General features: G+C 49.0%; 5 protein-coding genes across 5 annotated transcripts; 1 reads left to right on the forward strand and 4 right to left on the reverse strand.

Moving 5' to 3' along the window:
* Positions 1 to 2,823: 2,823 nt before the first annotated feature.
* Positions 2,824 to 3,342, reverse strand: BJ212DRAFT_1216361 (uncharacterized protein; the record flags this gene model as incomplete). Its single annotated transcript, XM_041329310.1, has 1 exon — positions 2,824 to 3,342. A coding segment is annotated over one exon (519 nt), but the record flags the coding sequence as incomplete, so codon positions are not given.
* Positions 3,343 to 9,412: 6,070 nt separating this feature from the next.
* BJ212DRAFT_1397281 (uncharacterized protein) lies at positions 9,413 to 9,895 on the reverse strand. Its single transcript, XM_041337238.1, has 2 exons — positions 9,839 to 9,895; positions 9,413 to 9,785 (listed from the first exon to the last, which is right to left on the reverse strand). The coding sequence occupies exon 2, from the start codon at positions 9,668 to 9,670 to the stop codon at positions 9,488 to 9,490; it is 183 nt and encodes a 60-aa protein (XP_041186328.1). The 5' UTR covers positions 9,671 to 9,785; positions 9,839 to 9,895; the 3' UTR covers positions 9,413 to 9,487.
* A 1,724-nt stretch (positions 9,896 to 11,619) lies between these two features.
* Positions 11,620 to 19,018, reverse strand: BJ212DRAFT_1397285 (uncharacterized protein). The gene is made up of 17 exons (XM_041337239.1): positions 17,978 to 19,018; positions 17,850 to 17,926; positions 15,050 to 17,800; positions 14,946 to 14,999; positions 14,769 to 14,897; positions 14,550 to 14,717; positions 13,662 to 14,416; positions 13,546 to 13,614; positions 13,429 to 13,491; positions 13,286 to 13,375; positions 13,127 to 13,231; positions 12,995 to 13,078; positions 12,888 to 12,948; positions 12,573 to 12,831; positions 12,361 to 12,520; positions 12,260 to 12,308; positions 11,620 to 12,211 (listed from the first exon to the last, which is right to left on the reverse strand). The coding sequence occupies exons 1-17, from the start codon at positions 18,898 to 18,900 to the stop codon at positions 12,015 to 12,017; spliced, it is 5,994 nt and encodes a 1,997-aa protein (XP_041186329.1). The 5' UTR covers positions 18,901 to 19,018; the 3' UTR covers positions 11,620 to 12,014.
* Positions 19,019 to 19,458: 440 nt separating this feature from the next.
* Positions 19,459 to 20,762, forward strand: BJ212DRAFT_996373 (uncharacterized protein). The gene is made up of 2 exons (XM_041344542.1): positions 19,459 to 19,466; positions 19,524 to 20,762. The coding sequence occupies exon 2, from the start codon at positions 19,816 to 19,818 to the stop codon at positions 20,479 to 20,481; it is 666 nt and encodes a 221-aa protein (XP_041186330.1). The 5' UTR covers positions 19,459 to 19,466; positions 19,524 to 19,815; the 3' UTR covers positions 20,482 to 20,762.
* A 1,489-nt stretch (positions 20,763 to 22,251) lies between these two features.
* BJ212DRAFT_1397295 (uncharacterized protein) lies at positions 22,252 to 23,958 on the reverse strand. The gene is made up of 2 exons (XM_041337240.1): positions 23,786 to 23,958; positions 22,252 to 23,698 (listed from the first exon to the last, which is right to left on the reverse strand). Exons 1-2 carry the CDS (start codon positions 23,879 to 23,881, stop codon positions 22,496 to 22,498), a joined length of 1,299 nt encoding a protein of 432 aa, XP_041186331.1. The 5' UTR covers positions 23,882 to 23,958; the 3' UTR covers positions 22,252 to 22,495.
* Between the last annotated feature and the right edge of the window lie 846 nt (positions 23,959 to 24,804).

The following is a 24,804-nucleotide window of genomic DNA, read 5'->3' on the forward strand; positions in this document are numbered from 1 at the left end:
ATTGCGGTCATAATATGCTGCCTGGAATGACAAAGAGCTGAGTTTAAAAAATGCCCAAAATGCGGCAGTGTATATTAGGGTGTGGCAATATATCATCTGTGGATGCCTGTGGTAAGCCAACACCAGGGATATATCATGGCTGGGTTTTAATGAGTGTAAAATGATATATCATATTGACAATATGGGCTGAGCCATTCTTGCCTGCTTTGTGTCTGGAGCCAGTCTTGTACTCCTGAGGTCTGGAGCCAATCTTGTCTGCCCTGGATCTGTAGCCAGTCTCACCCACCCTCTGTTTGCAACCAATCTCTCCCACACTGGGTCTGGACCCAATCCTGTCTGTCCCTTCTCTGCAGCCAGTCTCTCCCACCCTCTGTCTGCAACCAATCTCGCCTGGGTGGGGTCTGGAGCCAGTTTTGCCTGCACTGGGTCTGGACCCAATCTCATTCCTTGCTTCTCTGCAACCAGTCTCATCCACACGTTGTCTGGAGCCAGTCTTGCCCACACTCTGTCTGCAACCAATCTTGCCTGGGCGGGGTCTGGAGCCAGTCTTGCCCACCTTGGCTCTGGAGCTAATCTCATCCTCCCTGGGTCTGGAGCCAGTCTCGTCCTCCCTGAATCTGGAGCCAGTCATGCCCACGTGAGGTCTAGAGCCAGTTGCGCCCACGCAAGGTCTGGAGCCAGCCGAGTCCATGCAAGATATGGAGCCAGTCTGGCCCCCCCTGGGTCTGGAGCCAATTGATCCAATGTGGGGTCTGAAGCCAGCCTTGTCTGTCCGTCCTCTGGAGCCAGTCTCTTCCGCCATTCATCTGCAGCTAGTCTCTTCCACCTGGAGTCTGCAGCCACTTTTTTCCACTCATCCTTAGCAACCAGTGTTGTCTGCCCATCTTCTGTAGCCAGTCATGTCTGCTTGTCATCTGCAGCTATTCTCATCTGCCCATCATTTGCAGCCAGTCTTGTCCATCCATTGTCTGCAGCCAGTCTCCCATGCATGGGATCTGTAGCCAATCACCCATGCACTGTTATGAACTAGGATAGTTCTAATGACAGACAACTCGATAAGAGTCAGTAACCTCTGTTGAGATTCTATGCAAGATGATAAGTCAAGCATTCAGTATAAGCTAAGGTAGAGGGAGTGCCTCTAACTTAAAGTATGGTTCAGATGACAAGAGATTGGAGGTCTCAAGTGAAGGATATTCAGGTAAAACCTAGTAAGATTAAAGTAAAGAACTAAAGCATACAGGAGGACTATTTATAGTGAACTACTGTGCTTTAGGGCAGGTGTGGGAATGAGTACGAGTCAGAGATAAAGGATGCATAAGCAATAGCAAGAATAGGTCATCTAGCAATGGCAATGGTGGTCGTGATGTAATACAAAGTGTGAGTCAAAGATAAGTCTAGTGGCAGCATCATGCGGTTCATGACATAATACACAGTAAGAGAGAAAATGAATAGGGGCATACACGGTTGTAACATGTGCAGGATCTGCAGCCAGGCTCGCCCTTGCATAATCTGAAGCCATGTCTGTGGCCAGTCTTGCTCACCCTGGGTTCACACATTCCCTATCTGTAGCCAGGATTGTCCTTGCTGAGTCTCCAGCGAGTCTTGTTTGTCCCCAGTCAACAAGTGGTCTTGGCCCTGGGCTTGCAGTAAGTCATGCTTGGGTTCAGTTTGCTGTGGGCACTGCCTGCTCTGGGTGTGCACCAAATCTCACAGATGCTGGTTCTGCAGCCAGTCCTGTCCACCCTGGGTATGCAGCCAGTATTTCCCACCCCAGGTCTGCAACCAATCTTCTCCTCCTTGAGTCTGCAGCCAGGCACATCCATCCAGCATCTTGAGCCACAATTGTAAATCTGGACTGCAATCTCCCTGAATCCATAGCAGGCTGATAAGAACTGAGAGTGGCTGCGGTAGTTGAACAAGAAAGCCCAGTGACTCTTTTAATCTCTTTGGGTCATGGGGTTGCATAGCATGACTGTGTGTCTTCAATTCTGAGAGTGCATCTAGGATGGCTGTGCTTTCTGGAATCTCTTTTATCATCAAGTGGAAAGAAGAAAGGGTGAGTAAGGAGTGGGGTGATGGGATGTCATGTACTTGAGCAAGGCTGCAGTTTGAGGGGTCAGAAATGTAGTCACAAACAGATGAGTGATAGATGTCCACTGGGAGGATAATATCAGTAGGAATATTCATTATGGACTGCAATTGCATTGGTGTTACCTCAACATCCCTGCCCAGGCCTGGGCCAAGAAGTTTCAAAATTTGTAACATCAGCAGAGGGTCTGCAAGCGCAGTGATGACAGACAAGTGCATGTATGCCCACTTGGGGTCAGCACATGTGGAAAGGATACAGTCATATAACCTGTGCACCTCTGTCCCTGGTAGCAGCTTGCTTGTTAGCTCGAGCATGAGCTGAAGTTGGTTGTGGGGATCATTGTCTTCATTGTCAATGAACTTCATCATTGTAGATGCTACAATGAAGTGCCTGCCTGCTTGGCTTGCCAACCACTTGAGTTCATCCCTTGATGGCTGTGGGAAATCAGGATGCTGACTTTCTAATTCAGCAAAAGAATGCCACAAGAAAATATAGATGTTGTTGTCGATGTCAATGCCATCCAATGAGATAATGGTAGCAACACCTTCCCCAGAAGTCTGCACTGGTATCTTGCACACTAGTGGGCACACCTTTTCCTGCTGAAAGACTTTACAAATATGCAATTCTGAGTGACTCATGAGCAGAATGTGGGTCACAGGCAGATCAGGTTCGCGAAGAGCCAATGCGAGGAAAGTGATGAGATCAGCAAGCTCAGCATTGGATGTACATTTGGCCAGGGCATTGATGACAAATGTCAATGGCTCACACCCGTGCAGTCTGGGATGGAGTTTCCAGAGAGGTTTGAGAAAGAGTGCCTCCATCTGGTTGCGAAGAGATTTGTTTAGATCTAAAAGTGAGGGATTCTCATGGATAGTCCTGTTCACATCTGCATGGATGCTAGGAAAATTGCTGGCCAGCTGATAGACAAGTGTTGCAAAAAAGTATCCAGTGGTGCAGTGGTCAGTGTGCTTGTGCAAGAAAAAGAATGTTCCTGCAAGCTGCTTTTTGACATTCATCTGCTTGGTGACTTTGAGACCCCTCATCCTTTCAGCTACAGTGAATGCAACAGCAGATTTTCCGACACCTGCTGTGCCATGCAGCCAAATGAGTTGACTCTCCTCTTGGTTGTCTAATAATTCATGAATGTAGCTAAGGAGGTCTACCTGGGTCCCTTCCAGACATTTTGGATGGGGCTGGTGTTCACAGGAGTCATATTCAGCACCCTTAACAGCCACTTGGGACAGCCTCTCCCAAGTTCCTTCAAATGATTGAGTTACTGTTTATGAAGTCAGGGAGCAAGAGAGGGATGAAAGATGAAAATATTGACATTGATCATGACTCATTGATGGTGTGATTGAATGGAAAAGCTCAGGGAAGTGCTAGCTGGGTATCCTTGGTTCGAGTGTGCGATTAGAAATGCAACTGGGTGTTATTTTGAGGGATGACATACAAAGATTTGAATCAGATGCATATGATGATCAATATCCAACAAATGCTTGGATCACAAATGGATCAAGCTGTACAGTGATAAAGAGTGCAAAGTGTGAATGAGATGAAACAGTGATAGTGAAACACAGCTAAAGGACAACTAAGTGCTCAGTGTTCACGAGGCTGTAGTATACCATAAGTATGTGCTGACTCATTTAAATTACGCTATGTAGTCCATGTGTGGACCACTTGCAGTGCCAGCCAGATGGAACCACCAACCAGCAGCTGATTTCAGCACTTACGTCAGTCTTTAAATTCTCCATGTTGTTTCATTGAATCTAGCTTCCAGACCAAACATCATGACTATGTATACAGCCCATGATTGACCTTATCAGACAATGAAGATATAACACCACAGCAGTGGGTGCTCGGTATGGTAGGGTTGAGCATGGGTGGACCTGCAGGGCCCTGGAACCATACTGCACTCATACCTGCACACACCATGCCCGCTATGGTATGGGTGTACACCGACCCACCAATTCTACAGGTATTAACAGTTTTTGTGGTATACTGTGGGGATTTCACAGACCTGCAGGTCATATAGTATTTCGAGTCCTGGAGACAGCGAACACCTCCAATTCTCATCTACACTTTTGTGCTGCGCAGGGGAAGAAGTGGCAAACATGACCATTTGCATTCTGAACAGCAACATGATCAGTATCAAAAAATCCAGATGCCAATTCTTGTTGAGTTTTTCTGTATTGAATTAGTAAGGCACTGACATAGTATAGTAGTATCAACAGAAGTCTTACAAAGTTCCGCATCCAGGTCCTCTTCATTGTCAGACTTTGTCACCATGTCAATGGCATTGACATTAATTACCGATGGCTCGGGCATTGCTGATGGTGATATTGAAGCTTGATGAAGACAAGAAGCCATGTTCATGTTATCTCAGGCAATTGATAAGCTTGTCCACAGCTTCACTCATCCCCATAGGTCCAGCAGGCATATAGAAACCATAGACTCACAGGGTCCCAGGTGTTTCAAAGATAATGAGTCCAAATGACTCAGTGTGTGATGATGTCCCATGAGACCTGCTAACAAGTACTTACAGTATAAATCAGCCTGTTGGTTGTTGTGACACCACCATTACACAATACAATATACATGCTAAAGGGATTCAATCATGGTCAGTCACTTTTGTTGTGTCCCTGAGAGCTGTCTAACATTGCGTCCAGAACTTTACTGTCTACTCGACCAATGCTTATAACTTGTTTGTTGATCTGTTGGCATCGATTCTCATAGGGTAGAAGTTTGTGAGTCATCAGATTTTGTTTGTGTTGTCAGTTGACATTTTGTTTCTGTATAGTACCTCATTCAATGTGGAGGTGTTTATAGCAGAGGACATTGTTGTCTCTTTGCCCCGTCAAGCTGTCATGGATGTAGTGTTCTTAGGTTGTGGTCTTGAAGAAACTGGCGTGCTGTTTGACAGAGACAAAGCAAGCTGAGGTATCACAGAATGGAGGGGCGAAGTGATGTGACACTGCTTGACAAACTTCTAGTGCCAGTCATCATGACATTGACCATGTTTTGTTTGATAAAGCGTAATCATGATTTCTCTCCCTAACATCATTTGGTTGGAGTCTAAACAATACCTTACAGACTGCATCCCCTGCACATCCTTGGCACAACAGCAACCCATTCAGCTGTCTAGCCAATGAGGCTTCCAATGCTCAAGACCAATTCTTTGTAAGTACTTCAGTCACATGCTAAGTGGTTTCAGAGCTCCAGAAGCAATGTGCTCCACAGCAACCCTACTTGTGAAAGACATAGTCAACTTCGACAGCATCTTCACACTAACAAGCATGGTAACATCATTCATGCCCACAACCAACAATGAGATGACTAAATTTGCATACACCCCAAAGATTGCTTACCTTCTGTCTGATTCATGCCTCATTGGTGACACAAAAAAACAGAAAAAATTTGAATTGTACTAAGGAAGCATGAAAAACATGTAATCTAACATACAGGATTTCTGACATATCATCTGTCATTTGTAGATATCATGTCAACATATAGAGATGTGAACATCTGTGTCAGGTGCAGAGGATCTGCAGAGGTCACCCTCACAAACATCACACCAACAGCGCATCAGGTGCAGAGGATCTGGAGATGAGGTGGATGGACTCACTCTCTGCAAGAGGTTCCACATGTAAACTCTGGAGGGAGACTCAGACAGCCCTATGAAACTATGGAGAGACATCCTGACAGAAGTAGTCTCTTAGATCATTTATTGGCAACATAAAAATAGGGTCTCACATACCATGAGAACATTGTCAAAGTGCTGCCAAGGGTGATCATTCAGATCTGAAAGAGTGATGAACAACAAGAGAACATGATGAGGGTCATCACACATTGGAAATGCATGTGATGCTGGTTGAGGGCCCGAGCGCTCCATATACATAGCAATGAAGCCACTGAATGAACAACTCCAGCCCCCTCAACTCCCAACTTGACACCCATTGATCTCTGGAAATTGTGCACTGGGCTCATCTGAAAGGTGATTCCTGTGAGTGATACTCTAAGATCTTCTGCAGATTAGAGCTGACAACTTCCTTGCCAGCAACTTCAGATACTCATAAAGATCTATCAAATTTAGCAACACCTGAATACCTCTTCCAATAGCTGTAGGTGAGGATTGGATATTGAATCCTGTAAGTAGACTACCTCATGAGTAATGGCTTGTGTGGTTCTTACAAGGATCAAAATTGAAGGGAGATAGGCCTCTGGACTACCAACAATCATTGCCATTGCCAGATAACCTGGTCTGATTCCAAGATCCCTGCAAACTTCTCTCATATACACAGCCCATGATCTGCCGTGCTAGTGGAACATCCAAATGCTGATTATGTCTTCATCTACCAGCAAGACACCGGCGATCACGCCATGCCAGACCATGCAAGGTCATACCAACTGGGTAAACAGTATTGTGCACTTACCTGATGGACAACACATCATCACAGGTTCATGGGACGGCTCACTCTGACTATGGGACCTAGAGAGCAGCACACAGATAGGCAAGAACTGGCAAGATGAGAATAATGTAGGATTTTCATCCATGGCATTGTCTCCTAATGGAAAGACAATTGCAAGCGGAAGCAATGACGGGAGGGTGAGGTTGTGGGACATCAAGATGAGGAAGGTCATTGCCAAATGGACAGGACACAGCAATGTTGTGTTTGCATTGTGCTGGAGTGCAGATTGCCAGCAAGTGGCGAGTGGATCTTGGGATGGGACAGTAAGAGTCTGGAATGTTAAGAGCTATCAAACTGTCCTGATGATGATCGAAACCAGGCACAACTGGGTGTATGCAGTGATGTACTCACCCGACTCATCACAACTTGCAATGGGGGAGAGTGGGAGAACACTGTAAAAATCTGGGATGCAAAAACAGGTGAGCTTCTCAAAACTGTTAAGAACCATGCTCAAAAGAGAGAGAGACTGACTCAGAGGGGCTTGGCCTCAGCTCGTATGCTGTGCCCCTTACCTGAGTATGTGCCCTTCATTTCAGAGGAAGTCCAATGATGGTCCAATGAAGTCTGGAGGACTTCCGGAGGCTGGCTACTCTGGTGGAGAGTGCGGGAGGACTTCCAGAGGAGTGCGGGAGAGTTCTGGAGGGATGCAGGAAATGCTCAGGAGAGTTCCCACTGCAAGGTAATACTTCTACAGGAAAACAGGATGGACGGATAGGAGGTCCGGAGGTATGGAGGACAGGATACCAGGACACCCAGAGGAACAGAGGACAGGAGGTCCGGAGGTCCGGAAGGAATAGGGGCTACATAGGACAAAGTCCGATGTAGAAGCAAACAGAGGTAGACTACCCTAAGGTAGAGTCAGAGGGACAGGAAGTGGACCTAAGTCTGGAAAGAGGGTAAGTGCTGGAAAGGCAAGACTCCAGCCTAGGGAAGCAATCCCTAGACTTGGGACAGAGACATAGGGGGCAAATCCGAAGGTCCAGAATTCCGGCCTAGGGAATCCTTCCCTAGGCCTTATGGAAAAGGACAAGACTCAGACGGACTGAAGTCCAGAAGATGATTGGGCAGATCTAAGGTGATATTCAGACTGAGGACTCTACTGTAGTTGTACAGGGGTTATATACTAGAGGCTATCTGAGAGGATCAGTAAGCAAAGGAGTAAGGCTATGTACGAGCATGTGGAAACACATTGGTAAGTAAGACAGAACATAAGTAAATGAACTCGGAGATGAAACTAGTACAAGGATCAATCAGCAAGACGGAAAGAGAGATAACCAAGAACTGGAAAGGCGGCGATGCCTAAATGGGGATAGGCGCAGGATCTCGGATAGAGGGTGGGAATAGGTCTGGAGATAGTAACAGTTAATATCCGGAGGTCCAGAGATCTGGGGATCTGGAAGGCAGGACAGAAACAGGACTGAGATATGTGAGGTGGTGGATGTAGTCTGGAATCTGAGAGGAGGTGAAGTCTGGATGTCTTGCTGGATGGAATGTGCATAGGGTGGACAGGATAGGGGATCCAGGAATGAGTTGGATATGGGGTCTGGAAATAGGTCCGGAAAGCATGGGAATATGATGGGATCTATGTCTGGCATATGGGATATGACAAAAACACTCAAACATGATGGAATTGTTGGACTCCGAGAGATCTGAGAGCACCAAGACTGAAGGATCTGAGATAGAGAAGGGAAGTGAGTGAGAGGTACAAGCACAAGCCAAAATGGGCAGAGGTGAGTGACGTATTGATGTCAGCTCGCACCCTACATTATTTTCTATGTTTCATTCTTATATCCGAGTCATAACAGTACTCACCTTAAAAGTGTCAGTAGAAACGCCCTAACATCTCAGTTCTTTCAAGATACTGAGATGTAAGCCTTAAATATCATCACCCGCATGCTACAAAGTCTAACAATAATGTAGTGTACTTGTTGTATAGGTAGACGAGACATTAACAGAGTTCTTTCAAGATACTGAGATTGTACTTGTTGTATAGACTCCTCGCCCCTCTCGCTCGTCTCATAACAAGAGGAATGGCTTGCAGCTTGGCATGGACGTCGGACCGGAAGAAATTGGTTGCCGGTTCACATGGCCTGATGAGGATGTTTGACACTGCCACTTGGCAGCAGATCGCCATCCTTAAAGGTCACACAAATTGGGTCAACACCATCTCCTTGTCTCCCAACAACTACCTCCTTGCAAGTACATCATATGATAAAACAGCCCGTCTATGGAATCTCGACACCAACCTCCAAATCGGACTACCCCTCCAGCACGAAAATGAGTTGTGGTCCGCGGCCCTTTCCTGTGATGGAAAGGTGTTAGTCACTGGTTGCCAAAACAAAAACGCGTACACATGGGATGTCCACGCCATCCTCAAAGAAGCTAGCCTTGAGGACCTACTTTCCATTGGTACCGATGTTGTGAGTATCAACATATCACCCGCTCTCTCTCACTGACAATGTCCGTTGTTAGCCACCAAAAGAGAGACTCGAACAGAAGGCATCTCAAGATGATGCAGGAACACAGTACACACCCCGCTCTTCGCTCAGTGGCAGGTCATTTTCGAGAGTACGTGCCGTGTTTTTACAATCCTTCTCATTCATCATAACAGTAACATTCCAGGCTGATGCTACGAGATGTCCTGGCCAGTGTGGCGATGTGGATGATCCGAGTCTCTCGCCGACATTTTTTGACGCAATGGAAGCCGATATTGCTGTGCGTAATCAGCATTCCTATCACTTTGTTCTTATCTAGACCTCTGTACTCTCAGTCCTCCCCCATGGGTGGTGCACACACCCATTCGTCGGCAAATGCACTCCTCGCTCCTCCGCCGCTTTCGACCCGACAATGGTGAAACGACCGAACTTCCACAATCCTCAAGGCCTTTGGGGTTCCAATTGCACGCACTCATCGCTCGCCTGTCATCACTCATTCACAGCTTTCCACCTGAAAATAATGCACCAAATGGACTTGAGCAACATTCCCGGTCGCGGTTAGATCCACATGTGCCCCTAGCTCGCCTTTCCTCACTTCCCCCCCGATCCCGACTTGGCACAGAGGAAGGGGCCGAACCCCATCCCACAGTGCCTGCGAGTTCACGTCCAGACGCAATCATCGGCCGGTTGTCCTTACTCTTCCGCTCTCCACCTCATACCAACGAAGGAATCGAACTCCCGCAATGCTCAAGTCGTTCTCATGTTGTCGAAGTGGCTGCAGTGCGGGACAAGCAGGTGTGACACCTTTGTGCGTTTACGATCGCCGTGATTTACTGATTTCTGTTCAGACTTTGGTTGTTGCTCGGGGGCCAGAGTATGAGAAAGCAAAACGAGCATATAAGCAACAAACCCAATCGCACGGCCAAGCCCAGGCGTCGTCATCACACACTCAGCCTGCTTCAACATCCGCGATACCTCCTGCTCCAGGTATTACTACCGTAGGTGTAGTAACCGTACAATCACGACCCATCCCATGGTGGGCTTAGATCGTGCTATTTTCTCTGCTGTGCACCTCCGCCGCACTCCAATGGCCAGTAATACAGTTAGCGTAAAGTATTTGGACAACTATTTCGCTCTTACTTCTAGCGATTCTGCACTTGTATCTTCGTCGTGTCTTTCAGTGTACCATCATTTTTTTCCCTCGTCGTGAGACTCGTGCAATGTATCGGACACGATAATGCTAATTGTTTTTTCTTTCTGAATCCTTGTTTATTGTCCGTTGGGGCGAAGCCCTATGTTGGACACTACCTACATTATTATACTGGCGGTTACTCTGGTTCAATTCTATCCGTGGTGCCTCCGCTATACAATGGTTCCGGCCCCCGCGAGAACGGGTAAGGCCTTCTTCAGGCTCTTGATAGAGGGAACATCATCACATAACTGACCTTCTCCATCTGCTGTGTTTTATGAAATTACGATCTCGTGAAACGCCACGGAAGTGCATCCACACGGTCCGAAAAACAATGGTTCCGAAATATGATGTGTTTCGAAGGGTGCACTGGCGTCACACAACAATGATCCTCCACTGATATCACGGTGGTGGACGTTATCTATTGCTGACTGAATCGAGTCGTGCCGTTGGGCTTATGCGCCACGTGGACTGTGCAACAATGCGTGCGGGAGTTCAGAAGGAAGTTATAAACGGACGAAGGAGCACAATGAAGAAATCCCTGAAGTCGATGGAGCGTGCTCGGTCCTGCTTTAATGTCACGGGAAGTCGATAAGGGCTTTGACACGTGTAGGGGGACGTCTGGTACCAGACCGGTTGCTGACCAGCACATGGTGATTGAGGAACAGTCGAGAGGATCGTGATCATGTCAAATTTGCTTTCAGAGTGAGGGACAAACAGAAGGTCGACTGTCTTACTATCATCTTAGGCCGTTCTTAACATTGATTACGCAGCGTAGCCGAGAAGTTTCCTGGATTCGATACCAGATATCGATGAGCACCTAGCCATGGTACAGGTATTGCATCCGTGGATATAGATGAGCATTCGGACGACCGCCCTCGACATGCGTGATTGATTCCTTATCAGCTTGCCATACCTCCTCATACCCAATAACATTGTTGAGATCGGAATGTCCGGTGTATGCTGGAGTTCAAACATAGGCTGGAAGAAACGTGCAGAGTAGAGAGGGAACCCAGGACGTTGTCGAATGATTGGATGGAAAACTCGTCAGCCTTCTTTAAGCAGCGCATAATCCACTGAAACACCAGTATAACCACTGGCAGTGCAGTCGGTTGTCACTCCGAATCGACATTGCCACTCGATGAACCTGCAGTCAAAGTATGGGTGGATGTGGATTTAATGTTTTGGGAACGAGTGACACGGTGACAGCTCCGACTCGGGAAGTTCATAAAAATTTGACCCCCGCACCCTCGGACAAGCTTGAGGGCTCCACACCTGCCCAACACCGCAGACCGCCACGGGTAAGCACAGTGTACGTGCGGGTCTCCATAATCCACACCGTACCCGCACCCGCCACGCCCGTCAGCGATACACCGCGGTTTTACCCGCACCCGTGCTTTACCCTACAAGTCATCGATACCAACCTCTTACTATCATTATGGGGCGCGCCTTTTTCCCAGCACAATTATAGATTCGTGGGTTGTCCCGTGTATTACAAACTCTCTGGAGGATGGTAGTTTTTCCTGACCTGAAGCCAGCATCTAGGGCAATGGGCAGCGGGTAATGGGCAATATATATGGCTGCATACACGATGCATCGATGAGTCCTTGATTCAGCTTTATGTAAATCAAGATCCATACTTGAAGTCAGTTGACTGAGGTACCAGGCTGTGTGGGCGGCCCACAATCGTCTATGTACATATTTGGATCTGCTTTCGTGCAGTCTCCCATAGTCACTGGCAGACCCTGCAACTACTAGAATTCAGGAAGACAGTCGTATCCTTCATTTATCCCAGTGAGTCATAGCAAATAAATCGAATCAAATGTCTGTAAACTCTACGATACTACTAGGTCCGTCTTCAATGATACCGTACGCTGAGCTTTGGCAGCTCTTCGTTCTCCCTCTCTAGCTCTCCGACTAGCACGTTCTATTGCGTCTCTCCATGATAAGCATTCCTTGATTGAGTTTGCTCGCAAAACAATGGTATCGCCACCACGCGGGTATGCAAGGTGCAGGCGAAGCAGAGAGTCGTCTATAACACAATAAATTCAGGGTTGTGATAAGTAGAAACCTTACAAACCTCGCTCGTTTCTCGACCCCTTTATTTGTACTTCGTTGAGAGGTATGGGCTATCGCACACGTCAGCACCCATTCTGACAATGACGATAAAAAAACACTCACAACACGATATAAACCCTTGCCCCCTTCATGCGTCAGCACAAGTATGTCGCTGCACAGGAACAGACGAAGTTTGCGGCCGCTTTTTGCTTTGCTTATCACCCCTTCCTTCAAAAGCTTTCGCGGTCCCAGGTGGCGAGTTGGAGCAGTTAGATCAAGGCGACTGGAAAGACAACTCAGCATCATCAGGAGTAAATGTGCGGGAAAACGCGCACCCCTGTCCGATCCATAGATCCTTGCTAATCTCACTCAGCCTTTCCTTCCCTTCTTGCTCCCGTATCGTCTCGTTCACGTGCTCTAGAATCTTCTCTGCTGCGTCCAAAGCAGCACTGATGTTTCGTCGTTCCTCGGCATCGCCTGGTGAGTAGCCGCTAGTTGCAGGTTGAGTAGCAGTGTTAGTGTCAGTCGTTGAGGGGCGATCGGTGTATTGAAGGATTTGACGAATGAGGAGAGGATATCGGGTAAGGCGCTGCACTAGAATAGAAAGTCAGCTACTGAGGACCACTACGTTTGGTACCGAATGAGCGTACTAGGTACGAGGAGATAATGTGATAAATCAAGAGATCGAGCAGAAGGGTCATCGCGGAGGCGCTGAGAGAAAGGTCAGTAAACAACTAACAAAACATTGGCAACGTACCTGAAGTTGAGCAGCAAGGTCAGCATTGCTGTCTCTCATAGACTGAAGAACCTTGGCAGCATTGAACTGGTTCACGCAATACGACTAAACAAAGGTGAATACCAACGACGCGCGGACTGAGGAAGCATATACCAAATAAAGGTGCATGTTAGGAATGTGAGTCTCCAGAACATCGCCAATGTGGTCGATATAGAGCCGACAGTCTTTCTGACGCTCTTCAAGAACAGAAAGGAATGTCTACAAAGCTGTCAGTTATGGCCAAGCCATTAAACGAGGGCACGGAGAACGTACAGTATTAGTGAGTAGTATGTCTTCAATATTAGCAAATATAACAGTGGTCGCCTTCTCTCCGAGCGTGCCCATAAGTCGAGAGTAGAACAACTGTCATAATAACATGAGTCATCCGAACACGACAACGGCACTTTGAACCATACTCCAACGATGAGCTGCAGGTCGCGAACGTAGTCTGCTTCGGTGGAGATAAGTTCAAATATTGCCTGCAGATCGTGAGACATAGCAACAACACTGTAAGCACACCATCATCATCTCACCTCTTGTCGCCGCCGCTCCATCTTAGGAATGCCCTCGAGCGCCGATTTATCCACTAAACTCGCCCACGACTACTCACCTCAATACAGCGCCCGATAACAGCAAAAAAGACACGCACCGTGCCAAAACTAGGGCCCTCATCTCCAGTCTCACCACCAAGAGGCGTATTGACGATAGGACCAGATATGACCAACGTTTTCTTCTCAGGTTCCGGCGTAGTCGACCTATTCGTATGTCTCCCCAAAAAGCTCAAAAACTGCGACGTACGACTCTCCCACTCTCGATGGGTAAGACTAGGCGCCAAAGACACAGCAGGCGAGCGCGGCGGCGACGAAGGAGTGGTATCAAAGGATGAGACAGACATCCTATTGTTGAAATTCACATTCGTTTTCTTGAAAACCTCGTACCGGTCGAAAGCGTCGTCCAGACGAGACGTCGAATCGAGTTCAGTATCTGTCAAGTCGACAGTCGGTACCGGCGGAAGATTCTTCGAAGTCACTGGTGCTATGGAAACACGATGAGGGGTCACGGGTGGAGGGCGGCGCTTCTGTACTGGCGGATTAGGCGGCGCCATCACACGCGAGCTCGTATCTACAATCAGACCCGCCGCCTCCAACACTCGTTGACGTTCAAGCTCTCGAGCGTGTTCGTCCTCAACAGTCCCATCTTCAGACCCTTCTGAATCGTCATCTGACTCGTCCATCGAAAAATAGTCCTCGCCCCCATCGGAAGACCTGTCAACTCGGTTGTCATCATCATCAGGTGATCCACTGGCAGCTGTTGCTCCCGTAATGTCAAGACGTTCGACGCTGTCAATGTTAGTCGACGGCTTCTCACGCGGGTTCACGCGCACGAGGTGTGGAGATCCGGCGGCTGCAGACAACGAAAATGGTATTTCCAAATCGTACATGTAAAAGAAAAGCAAAAGAATAGATTTTAGTCTAGTTGCCACCGGCGGTCAAGGTTAAGAGGAAAACTCAAGGGGGAGGCGACAAAATCCACGAACCCTCTACTATCTCCAGGTAAGCCGCTGGCACGATGAAGACGATCCCGTCTCGTTCAGCTTTCCACCAATCTGCTTCGCTTCTATCTATGATGGAGAGTTCGTCACCTTCCGCAAAGGGAAGCTCATCTGCGTTCTCCCCTGCATACGAGTACAAAGCATTTGCTTTCACTACACATGTGATGAACATATTGAAAGAAAAGTACATTGACGTTTACGTACCTGGTTCCACCATTTGTACGTATGTTTGTGGGAAGAATCCGGATTTGCCGTCCTTGACGATGGTGCCATACCACCAATCGCCTCCTGTCTTGGATGGATGAGCAGTAATGATCAGGTTCTCAACAAAACCTAACAAAATAATCAGCGATCAATCACACAGATAAATAGCGAGCATACTAAGATCATCAGGTCTCTGTCCCTCATACGTGTAAAGCGATCGCACACGGAACTCTGAAAAAAATAATCAGCTCCAATTCTCCCTCTACACTGTGACTGCTCACCAGTAGACCTATCAATATCATCCATCAGATCAGTCGTTGCCTCAGAAACTTGAATCTCCGGCATCGCAGACACATCCTCAGCTCCCTCCTCATCCTCCTCGATAGTAGCTGGCAAGTGATGCACTGCGCCATGGTCAGCAGCAAGACCAGTATACCAATCAACCGATTCCTTTTTACCGTGTCCTGAAGTCGACCCTCCGGGGATGTGGGCTGCCTCGGTGATGGGCTCTTGAGGTGAAGGAAGTACAAATGCTGCTGATGCAATAGCAGCGGGAGGCGACGCTGGACGGGACGCAGCATTGATATGAGCAGGAGGAGCAACATCACCAATAACTTTGCCAGAGGTCGCTGCAGCACTGCGGTCATTGGTAACAGACTTCCTCAATCTTGCTCCTCCTTGGATAGCGCTCAAGAGGGCATTGCGATCACCAGTTGGAGCTGGGGAAGCGATATTGACTGCTGGTGGCGGGGGTGCAAATGGCGCGGATGGCGGAGAGGGTGCAGCGAGTGCGGGTGGCGGAGGTGCAGCAGGGGGAGTGGGAGCAAATGGTGCAGGAGGCGCAGAAGGTGGCGGCAGAGGCACAGAAGGCGCAGGACTTCGAGACTTCTCAGGCCCAGTAGATTGCGGCCTTGAAGGCAACAAGTTCCCAAACAGCTGTTGCGCCAAACCCATACGTGTATCCCTCGAACCCAAATCCTCATCACTACTATCATTCTCTTCGTTTTCCATGACGTCATCCCAGTCATCTTCACTATCACCTCCAGCTGTGTTGTAGGTCGTTTTGCTCGAGGGTCCGGGACTTTTCGGGGGAGCGGGCGCGGTAGGTGGAGGCGCAGGATTGTTGAGGAAGAAGGGGTTGCTGCTACCGTTGGACGCCGCAGGGGTCGAAACAGCAGACCCCCCCTCCTTCATCATTCGACTGAAAGGATTGGTACTCGACTTATTTACAGGCATTACGGGCGGCGGCGGCGGCGGCGGTGGTGGAGCAGTAATAGTAGGCGCCACTTCCTCTGGCCCAGACTCGGGCTCTGCTGGAAGAGCAGGCGGCGGCGGCGGCGGGGGGGGGACGGGAGACGTAGGTGTAGCAGGCGTGGTAGGAGATACGGCAGATTTACCAGCCAAGAACTGCTTTCGGCGTGCCAGGTATAATTCTTCAGCACGACGCGCTTCCTCCTCCTCTTCCTCAAGCTTGCGGAGGAGGGCAGCGTGGTCTTCTCGTTTCTGGCGAAGGGCTGCTTCACGGGCTTTGAAAGCTGCGTCCTCCGGGTCTTCTTTGGGTACAGTAGGTACTGGTGGAAGAGCAGGTGCTACGGGGGCTGGCGGGGGAACAACAGCATGCACAGGGGTTGGTACTGGGGGAGCGGGAGCAGGCGAGGGCACAGAAGATGGAGTCGCAGGTGGACGAAGAGCAAAACCCTTCCTTGGTGGAGGTGGAGGTGCACGTGGTTTCAGAGCTGGCGACGCAACCTTGGGTGCAGGAGCAGGAGCTGGGGCGGTGGTAGTAGGTGTAGGTACAGTAGACGTAGGTTGAGGAGTTGCCTTGGCTTCCTTGAGAGCCTTCTCGCTTTCAAGTCGTTCTCTCCTAAGCCTCTCGCGCTCTTCAGCCTGTCTCTCAGCTTCCTTGGCTTTCTCCTCCGCTTCCTTCTTCTCCTGAGCGAGTCTGTCTTCAACACTGACATCCAAGGTAGGTGATGTAGTCGACGATGGGGCAGAAACGCCTAGAGCTTGCATACGCTCTTCGAGACGTTTCTTGGCTTGCACTTGGATAAACGCTTTGCGCTCTTCAGGTGTCATGTTTTTCATCCCTGGAGCAGGCGAGCGGCTGGGGGCTGCCGGCGGTGGAGGTGGAGGTTGCGATATGTTGTTTGCCGGAGCAGCAGGTGGCGGCGGCGGCGGCGGAGTACGCGTTGATGTCGACAGACTACGATCTAGATCCCGATCGTCATGGCGGTCACGGTACGACCTATCCTTGTCATAGTCTCTGCCATCCCTATCGTACCTTGATGCACTGCGAGAATAAGGTCTATCGCGGTCATCATCTCGATAGCGCAAGGAAGGCGAATGCCGGCCATCCGTATCGTCAAACCGACCAGATCTCTCATTCCTCCTATCACGCTCTCTGGCGTACTCGCGATCCTCCCTCTCTTTTCTCGCCTGGCGGTCCTCGATCTTGCGCTCGAGCTCAGGTACGCGCTCATGCATGAGCTGCAAAAGCTCTCTCTCCAACCTCCTACGCTCCTCCTCTTTGCTTGCGCTCCTCGGACCGCGGGAGACATAGTCCAGATCATCTTGCAGCCGCTTTATGCGGTAACGCAGATCGCCCATCTCACGATCGAGATCATCATCGCCCGCATCTGCTACTGCGCTTGCATCAAGCATCTTTTGCGTGTTGGCAAGTTGACGCTTTATATCAGACATATCTGCGGTAGGGCTGTTGTCTTCATTGCGCGAGCGCACAGTGCTGCGGTCGAGATGCCTGCTGCGGGGCTGGTAGAACCCACCAGGAGGTTCTGCGTCGGTGTGCTTGTAGACTGTAGCATCTTGTCGTCCGCCAGCACCTGGTACAGATGTAGAATTAAATGAGCGCTCTTTGAGACGCGAGACAGGAGTGTCAAGACCCAATGGAGAGCGGGCGCGTGTATCGTTCTTGAGAATATCCTTGAGGAAATTAACAGAGGTATCAAGATCTCGGGAGGAAGGAGGGATGAGTTCGGATGGAAGTTCATCAGGTATGTCATTGCCATTAAGTTCTGGTGTTGCGTCAGTCGTGTGAAGTAAATGAGGAATGCAAGGACATACTGCGGTAGATCAGGCCCATTGCGACATGGAATTCAGCAAGGTTGAGCTTGCCGCGGTTATCAGCGTCAGCAAGGGTCCTACATCGACATTAGGGACTTGATGTGTAATAAGACAATTTTGATAATCACCAGATGCGAGCAAGATCATTCTTATCGATTCCACTTTGGCCGAAGACCTCGAGTGCAGTCTGACCGCTGATGAAACCAGTGCCTTGGGCATCCCAGGATCTGAAAATCTGGTCGTATTGCTTCTTTTCACCCTTGGAGAGCGTCCATGGGATCTTGGGTGCAGACCCTATGCCTCGTGTCTGATTATGTTGCTGGAAGGATTGCTGCAAAGATAGACCGCCCAACTGTTGTTGGGGAGGGGCAGCAAGCTGGGGCATTCCTCCCGCACTATATGGTGCAGAGATATTGGCAGGTAAGAACGAGTTAGACATCATCTGCAACCGTGGGTCTACGAAGCCAGTTGCTTGGGGTATCAAGGGCGCAACAGTACGACCCGCAAAGCCAGTCGGCTGGGGTACGAGGCTTGGGTTTCCACCGAATCCTGATGGAGACGGGTGTCCGAAACGGTGCGCCTGTGGATTTGCGAACCCAGTCTGTTGGTGTAACTGAGGCTGCTGCTGGAATTGAGGCTGTTGCTGGAATTGACTTGGAATGGGCGGGACAGGTGGAGGCTGCTGCTGCTGGAATTGACTTGGGATTGGCGGGACAGGTGGAGGCTGTGGACGAGCCTGCTGTGCAAAGCTATTCTCACTTGGGAAACCCGTAGGCTGGGCTTGCAAAATACCCAGTCTAGAGGGACCAGGGCCCAGGTAGCCTGTCTGTTGAGGCTGCTGGTAACCCTGCTGTGGTCGCGCGCCTGGAAACCCAGTAGGCTGTGGAGCAATTCCACCAGGATGAAAACCACCACCAGCTATTCCTCCAGATTGGAAACCGGGTTGCTGCTGAAATTGAGGATTCTGGCCAGGCTGAAATTGTTGCTGCTGTTGACCTGGATAACCTGTGGACATGGGATACTGAAATCCCGGCTGGCCCCACTGCGACATCGTACCAGATTACGCCTGTGCAAATTTAAGCTGATATGAAGATCGAAGAATGAGAGAAAATAGGTCTTGTCGTTGTAGCACACGGTGATGAAACTACCCTTTAAAGCGGAGACTGCGCAGTTTAAGCCCAAATTCAGAATTAGAAAATAATTCATCTAATTAATCCATTTCCATAACTCGTGTTCCTCCTAGGTTGCCGCTTTATTGCGAACGCAGAACCTGTCTCTGATCGTCATATCATAGGAGCGACGTTGTGATGCATTGTCAGAAGCTTCCAGATAATGATTATTTTTTCAACGATTGTAACTAATGCAAGTGCCAGCGCTGAATACTGCAAGGTTCAGCAAGGATGCAGTCTACCGCCACAGGGGTATATAATTCACGACACCCACTGCCCGCCTGGGAAATTCAGTTAGAGTGGCAAGACCAACATCTCTGAGGATGACGTGAATGTTCCATGGGTACACATCTTTGTCGCGACAACCAGCGACTAACACTAGGTTCCATTAGTTGAAAGGGCTGCACATTGTACTCTCTCTGTGCTGGAGGGGAGGTCTGACTGGAAGGTTTGTGTCGAGAATTCACAGACGTGCCGTTTCATCATCCGATGCACATGCAAGCAGGCGGTCGTTCCGAGACAAGCTGATGATGTTGACAAAGTTGGTTTTACCTTTGAGGATGGACTCGGAGCTCTCCGCCCGGGTGACTGTCGAAGATCCCGGAGATGAGTTTCTTTCCATCCAACGTCCATGCCAAGCTCCAAACCCATATTTGAGCGTTATGAGCATGTTTGCATCCCTGATTTTTACACTGTTGTTATAACGCGTCCCCATCGCAATTTTGTTGACTCGGGTACCATGAGAATATCACCGCCCACACGTAGTACTGGTGGCCGTTCTTGAATTCCATGCCATTATGTGTCCCGTCTCTGAATCGATCCACTCACGGCTCGCTCACCATTTGGACTCCAGCACATTGACCACACAATCTAAGTGTGCCCTTTCCAGACTTGACGTCCCACAACCTCCCATCATCGCTTCTGCTTCACCCTGTCCATCTCAAAAGTGGGGGAAGACAAGGTCGGCGGTACCAATATCAATGACGGCAGATCGTGAACTATGGAAGTCTGTCGGGATCTTTGAATTAAAACGGGTTATTTGGCGATTATTGGTCAGTCGACGAGCATACTTCGGTCAATACAGGCGCGCCAGGCATTGCGAGTTATATATGAGACAGCTTGCTTACAGGATATTAATTCTGACCGAGGATGACTTTGGACTGTGTATGCTGATGCTCTTGGAGATTCGCAGGAAATCCTTGCTGGGATCCTCTGTTACACGAGGTCAACATCCCCTGGTAGAAAATTGCAAAGTATTACTCACGAGAGCTACTAACGTCAACACGTGCCGACGCCGATGCACCGATGAGAGGGACAGGCTGTACACTGGGATTTTAGTTCGGAGGAAGTTGGGCACATGCTCGGAATCAGTATTACCCGGATCCTATCGGAGTCCAAATCGGAGTCAACTCTATCAGACCAGCCACGAGTTCCACAGCGTCCAAGCTCCATATCCACGCTGATTTATCTAACCCGTTCGCCAGTAGCGTGCTGCCCGCAGAGATATGTATGCAGCTCACCTCTAGCGAGTGGTCTCTAAATACTTTCACGGTCCTCGTCTCAGGCTTCCAAAGCTCTGCAGATCCGGACAATCACAGCAGCATCGACCATCCGTCGATATTGCCACTGCCGTATTTCTGCCCTGCAGACATCCCACACTTACTCAAACTCTTTACCCGCCTATAAGCGTAATCGGGGCCTGATCATTTGCTGGCCATTGGGGAAGATATGGCTGTAATACCTGGCATATCATCGGTATCAGGATCGTATACCCGCACCCAACAACTCCGTCGATGTGGAATTCATGGCAGTGTGATGCATCTCCTCGAGCAAAATCGCAGTTGAGTAGCTAATATATTCTTTGGATGCGTTCGAAGGAGCTGTGGTGAGCTGTAATCCTGACGGCGACGGTGATTTTGAAGATGACAGCGCTTTTCCTGCTAAAGCTGATGGTCAGCTTACCCACGCTGACGGCTCAGATGAAAATTCGACGTTACAAAGAGATTAGCCAGGACGGGGAACGAAGACTTCTTGGATGTCAGCAGCGGTCGTCCTTGCATATACGCTAACTCGCTTCTGCGTGACATGCGCATTATTTCGCTCATAGCCATCGACAAAGTTCTCATGTCAGAGCGTCAATCTCACGTACATTTCCCACCAGCCAGTCTCGTAAAACACGTATCTGAATGGCCAAAATGTTTGATTGTAGCTCACAGTTTGTTACTCGCCCTTCGTTGCAGCTTCTCTTTCAATGCCATCGTCTCAACTGTCCAAGTTACATACTTACCCAATCCTCTCCATCGACTTGTAACTTCACATATCAAGCATAACTGCCTGGTCTCGATATCTGATCGTGGTAACCACCATGGGTCACCCCCCAGAAAATGGTGATGCAGGCAGTGATCTTCGCACGACAACGCCCTCGTCATCTATGGGTCAGATCAGGATGATGTGCGACGTGCATCTTGCATCTTCTAACTTTTTGTCGGCGTGCTACAGTTCACACCACGGGTGCTCTCACTTTGGATTCACATCAGATAAAGCTGCCTTGTGGGCCATATTGTCAAGTCCGTGTGCTCTCACCCTGGATCGCATAACATCAGCCTACTTTTCTCCTATAGGGTAAGTTTACAAAAAGGCGGGAACCGGATCCACAGATCTCTCTCTCATCATCTTCGAGCGAAAGGTATGGAATAGTATTTTGATCCAGGCTGCGAAGCATGACAAGTAATTGCAGATCGCCAAGTCTTCAAGCCCATGATATATTGTCCGGAGTGTCATATGAGCTTTTTGACTGCAGCGTCCTTTATGCCACGTAGAGGGCTTGAAGCTGCAAGGCACACGTATGATTCGCTAGTCAGAGGACAGCCGTTGCGCCTTGGCAGACCTCTTTTGTGTCTTTGCGATCTTTGCCTCCAACTCGTTACTCAAGTTTTCGTTTTCTCGAGCTTACCCGCTCTTGCGTGTTGCAGGAGGGCTAACGCGGATAGAGGCTCCTCACATGGTGGACTCTCACGATAAGCAGGGCAGAGCGTGCACATTACGCAAACAACCTTAGCGTTGTGTTTGTCGAAGGGATCTTCGACCAGGCGGACGGCTTTCAGCTTGTCGAGTATTACTTGGAATGAGTGCATAGTAGCACATTCTAGAGACAGGGCTGATGAACGGAGGATCCACTCTAGTGTTTTTTTTTCAGTGTAGAGACATACGTGTACTGTAGTAGGTTCTGGACCAGAGCTCATACTATCATGGTATCATCAGACTTCGAATTGCATAGCACGGCGTAGATCGTAGCAGATGAAGATATTCTACAGGAAGGCGTGAAGACCCATGTAAGCAATATCACGGTCAGAAAGAAGAAAGCAATTGCAATCATAGCTAAAAGTAACCATACCAACAACGATACGAACATTGAATTGGCGTGAATGAATGTAGAAACTCCAGGATGTTCCTGAACGTAAACGTATCCTATTGAAGTCAGGTATTCAAGGCACCTCCTACAACACGCCGCACAGCAGCTCTCAAAGATACGAGATGCATGTTAACTTCATCCCAAGGCTCCCAATCATCCGCAACTTTATTAACTTGGTCGACGCAAGGAAGCCACTTGAAAATGATGCGAGCGAGAACTTCAGCATTTCCTATGGGAGACTCGAATGTTTCCAAGTCCAATGTTCGTAGGGAGGTGTGTTGTATCGGCTCAGCATTAGGATCGATATCAATGTTCACAGTGTCAATCAACACTCGGAGCGATTCCAATTGTGGACATTGACGAAGTGCTGTGAACAATCCGCGGAATGTAATGGAAGGACGAATACCGCAGTCTTCTATTTTCAGAGTGTGAATGTGCGGCCAAGCTGACATGGCTTCCAAGAGAAGGTTGTTGTCAAGGTAGATGGAGGAATCAAGACAATCGAACTGAAGAAATCGGAGCTGTGTGAAGCAAAGGAGATGTGTAATCGCTGTCAAATAATTGTTTTGGAGGTCGTGATATTCGCTCAAGATTACAGTAAGTTGTTCCAGAGTCTGTTTGTAGTGAGACAGCGCACGAAAGAGTCGCTCAGCCTCTGTCGAAGACACAACTTCGATCATGATCCAGAACCTTTTCAATGAGGGGAATTGTGAGTGTTGCAGGATTGTGGTCATGTATGCAGCACTGTCTACCGTGAAGGAAAGAGCTGTGAGGTTAAGAAATGGTGAAAAGTTGACGATGTGCCGATCCAACGGCCAAGGAGGTGCGCCATGACCGCGCACTTCACAAATTCCCACTTCCACCAGGGTGGGGAGGTTAGAGAGATGCTTCCATGCTGCCCAGTCGAGCGGTGGACAGGATAGCGTTACAAGCTGCTTGAACAAACGGACGCGATCGGACAGAATGGACAGCTGATCTGCTGTGCTCTCAGGAACCGCAATAGATTGGGGCAGATCTGTATTCACGGAAAATACGGCACAATGACGTAGGGTGTGTGACAGGAATAGGCTCAAATGCGTGCCAGAGAAAAGAGTTAACGACTGCAGCCTCGGGAAGACGCATGCATCGACGGGGATTACTGAGAGGAGCGGGAAGAGGCGATCAGTGGATGGAATGTTCAATGAACGGATACGGGCAGAGTGATGCAGAAATTCACGGGCCTCATTGGCAGACAATGGTTCAATGCCTTCTGCCCAGGTGTCGTCCCACTATTCGATTATTAGATGCTCGGTCAACCCTTGAGAATGAACGAAAAAAGAACGGAGCGGAACGAGTCAAGACTAGCCTGCACTCACCGGCGCACGGCCACGACGATATATCAGTGGATGCAGCCTGGTTACACAACCTAGTAATGGTTGCAATCGATCTACTTCAGCCCACAGCAAATCCATCGCGGGCTCGTGGAAGGCTTTGCATGTCACTGCAAGCGATGCAAGGGACGTCCGAGACAGTGTTTTTTTGCCAGTAGATGGTATTTTATTCACTTGTGCGAATATGTCCAGGAGGACATCGGAAATAAGCAGAGCCTGATGCATCGGTTCTATGTTGATGGAGTACTAAGTGACAAAGACAAGCAGCCATTAAATATTGGCGGTGGTGCCGATTGTGGACAAATGCGCGTCAACAAAAATGCAGGAGGATTTGCGCGCGTTCCTTTATCCGAGTACCTCGCAGGTAGGTTTGAGCGAGATGAATATTTGATAGTGGAGGATAGGGCACCGGTACAAGCACAAACCACTAGTACTTAGATATCCTTACAGGTAGTCTCCCATAAGAATCCATATAGCTACAATATTTCTACGGTCCTGATGTCCATCATATCGCCAACAGAAGCTATGTCTTTGACCTGTGCAATGATACCATGATCCGATGCGATCCTCTTATATTCTCCACCGCGCAGCTGCGTCAGGAAAAGTGCGCTGAAAGGCTGCCCAAGGCGAGCAAGCAATCTCAATGCTCGTGAGTGAGATTCTGAATCAGGACAACCGCTGGGCAAGTCGTCCAACGGAGACTGGGGCACGGAGGACCAATCATCCTCACTCTGCGTATCCTCACTCTGCGTATCATCACTGGCAGGCGGTTCTGTAGGATCGGGTAGCTCGAGGAGGTACCTATTCCAGGGAAGGACAAGCAAGAACGTCTGCAAAGTGGGCCTCGCGGACTGCATCAGAATATCTTCCGTGGCGATCAGTAGGTCATGAAGTCCATTTGCCTTGACCTCATACGTGAAATGAGTCTCATGGGCTGGACCACTCTTCTGTCTGATCTTCGCGACACGGAATGTGATGCAGGGTAGATGCAGTCTGCGGTTCGT

Source organism: Suillus subaureus (genome assembly GCF_016647635.1).
Source record: "Suillus subaureus strain MN1 chromosome Unknown BJ212scaffold_76, whole genome shotgun sequence".
Classification (NCBI taxonomy): domain Eukaryota; kingdom Fungi; phylum Basidiomycota; class Agaricomycetes; order Boletales; family Suillaceae; genus Suillus; species Suillus subaureus.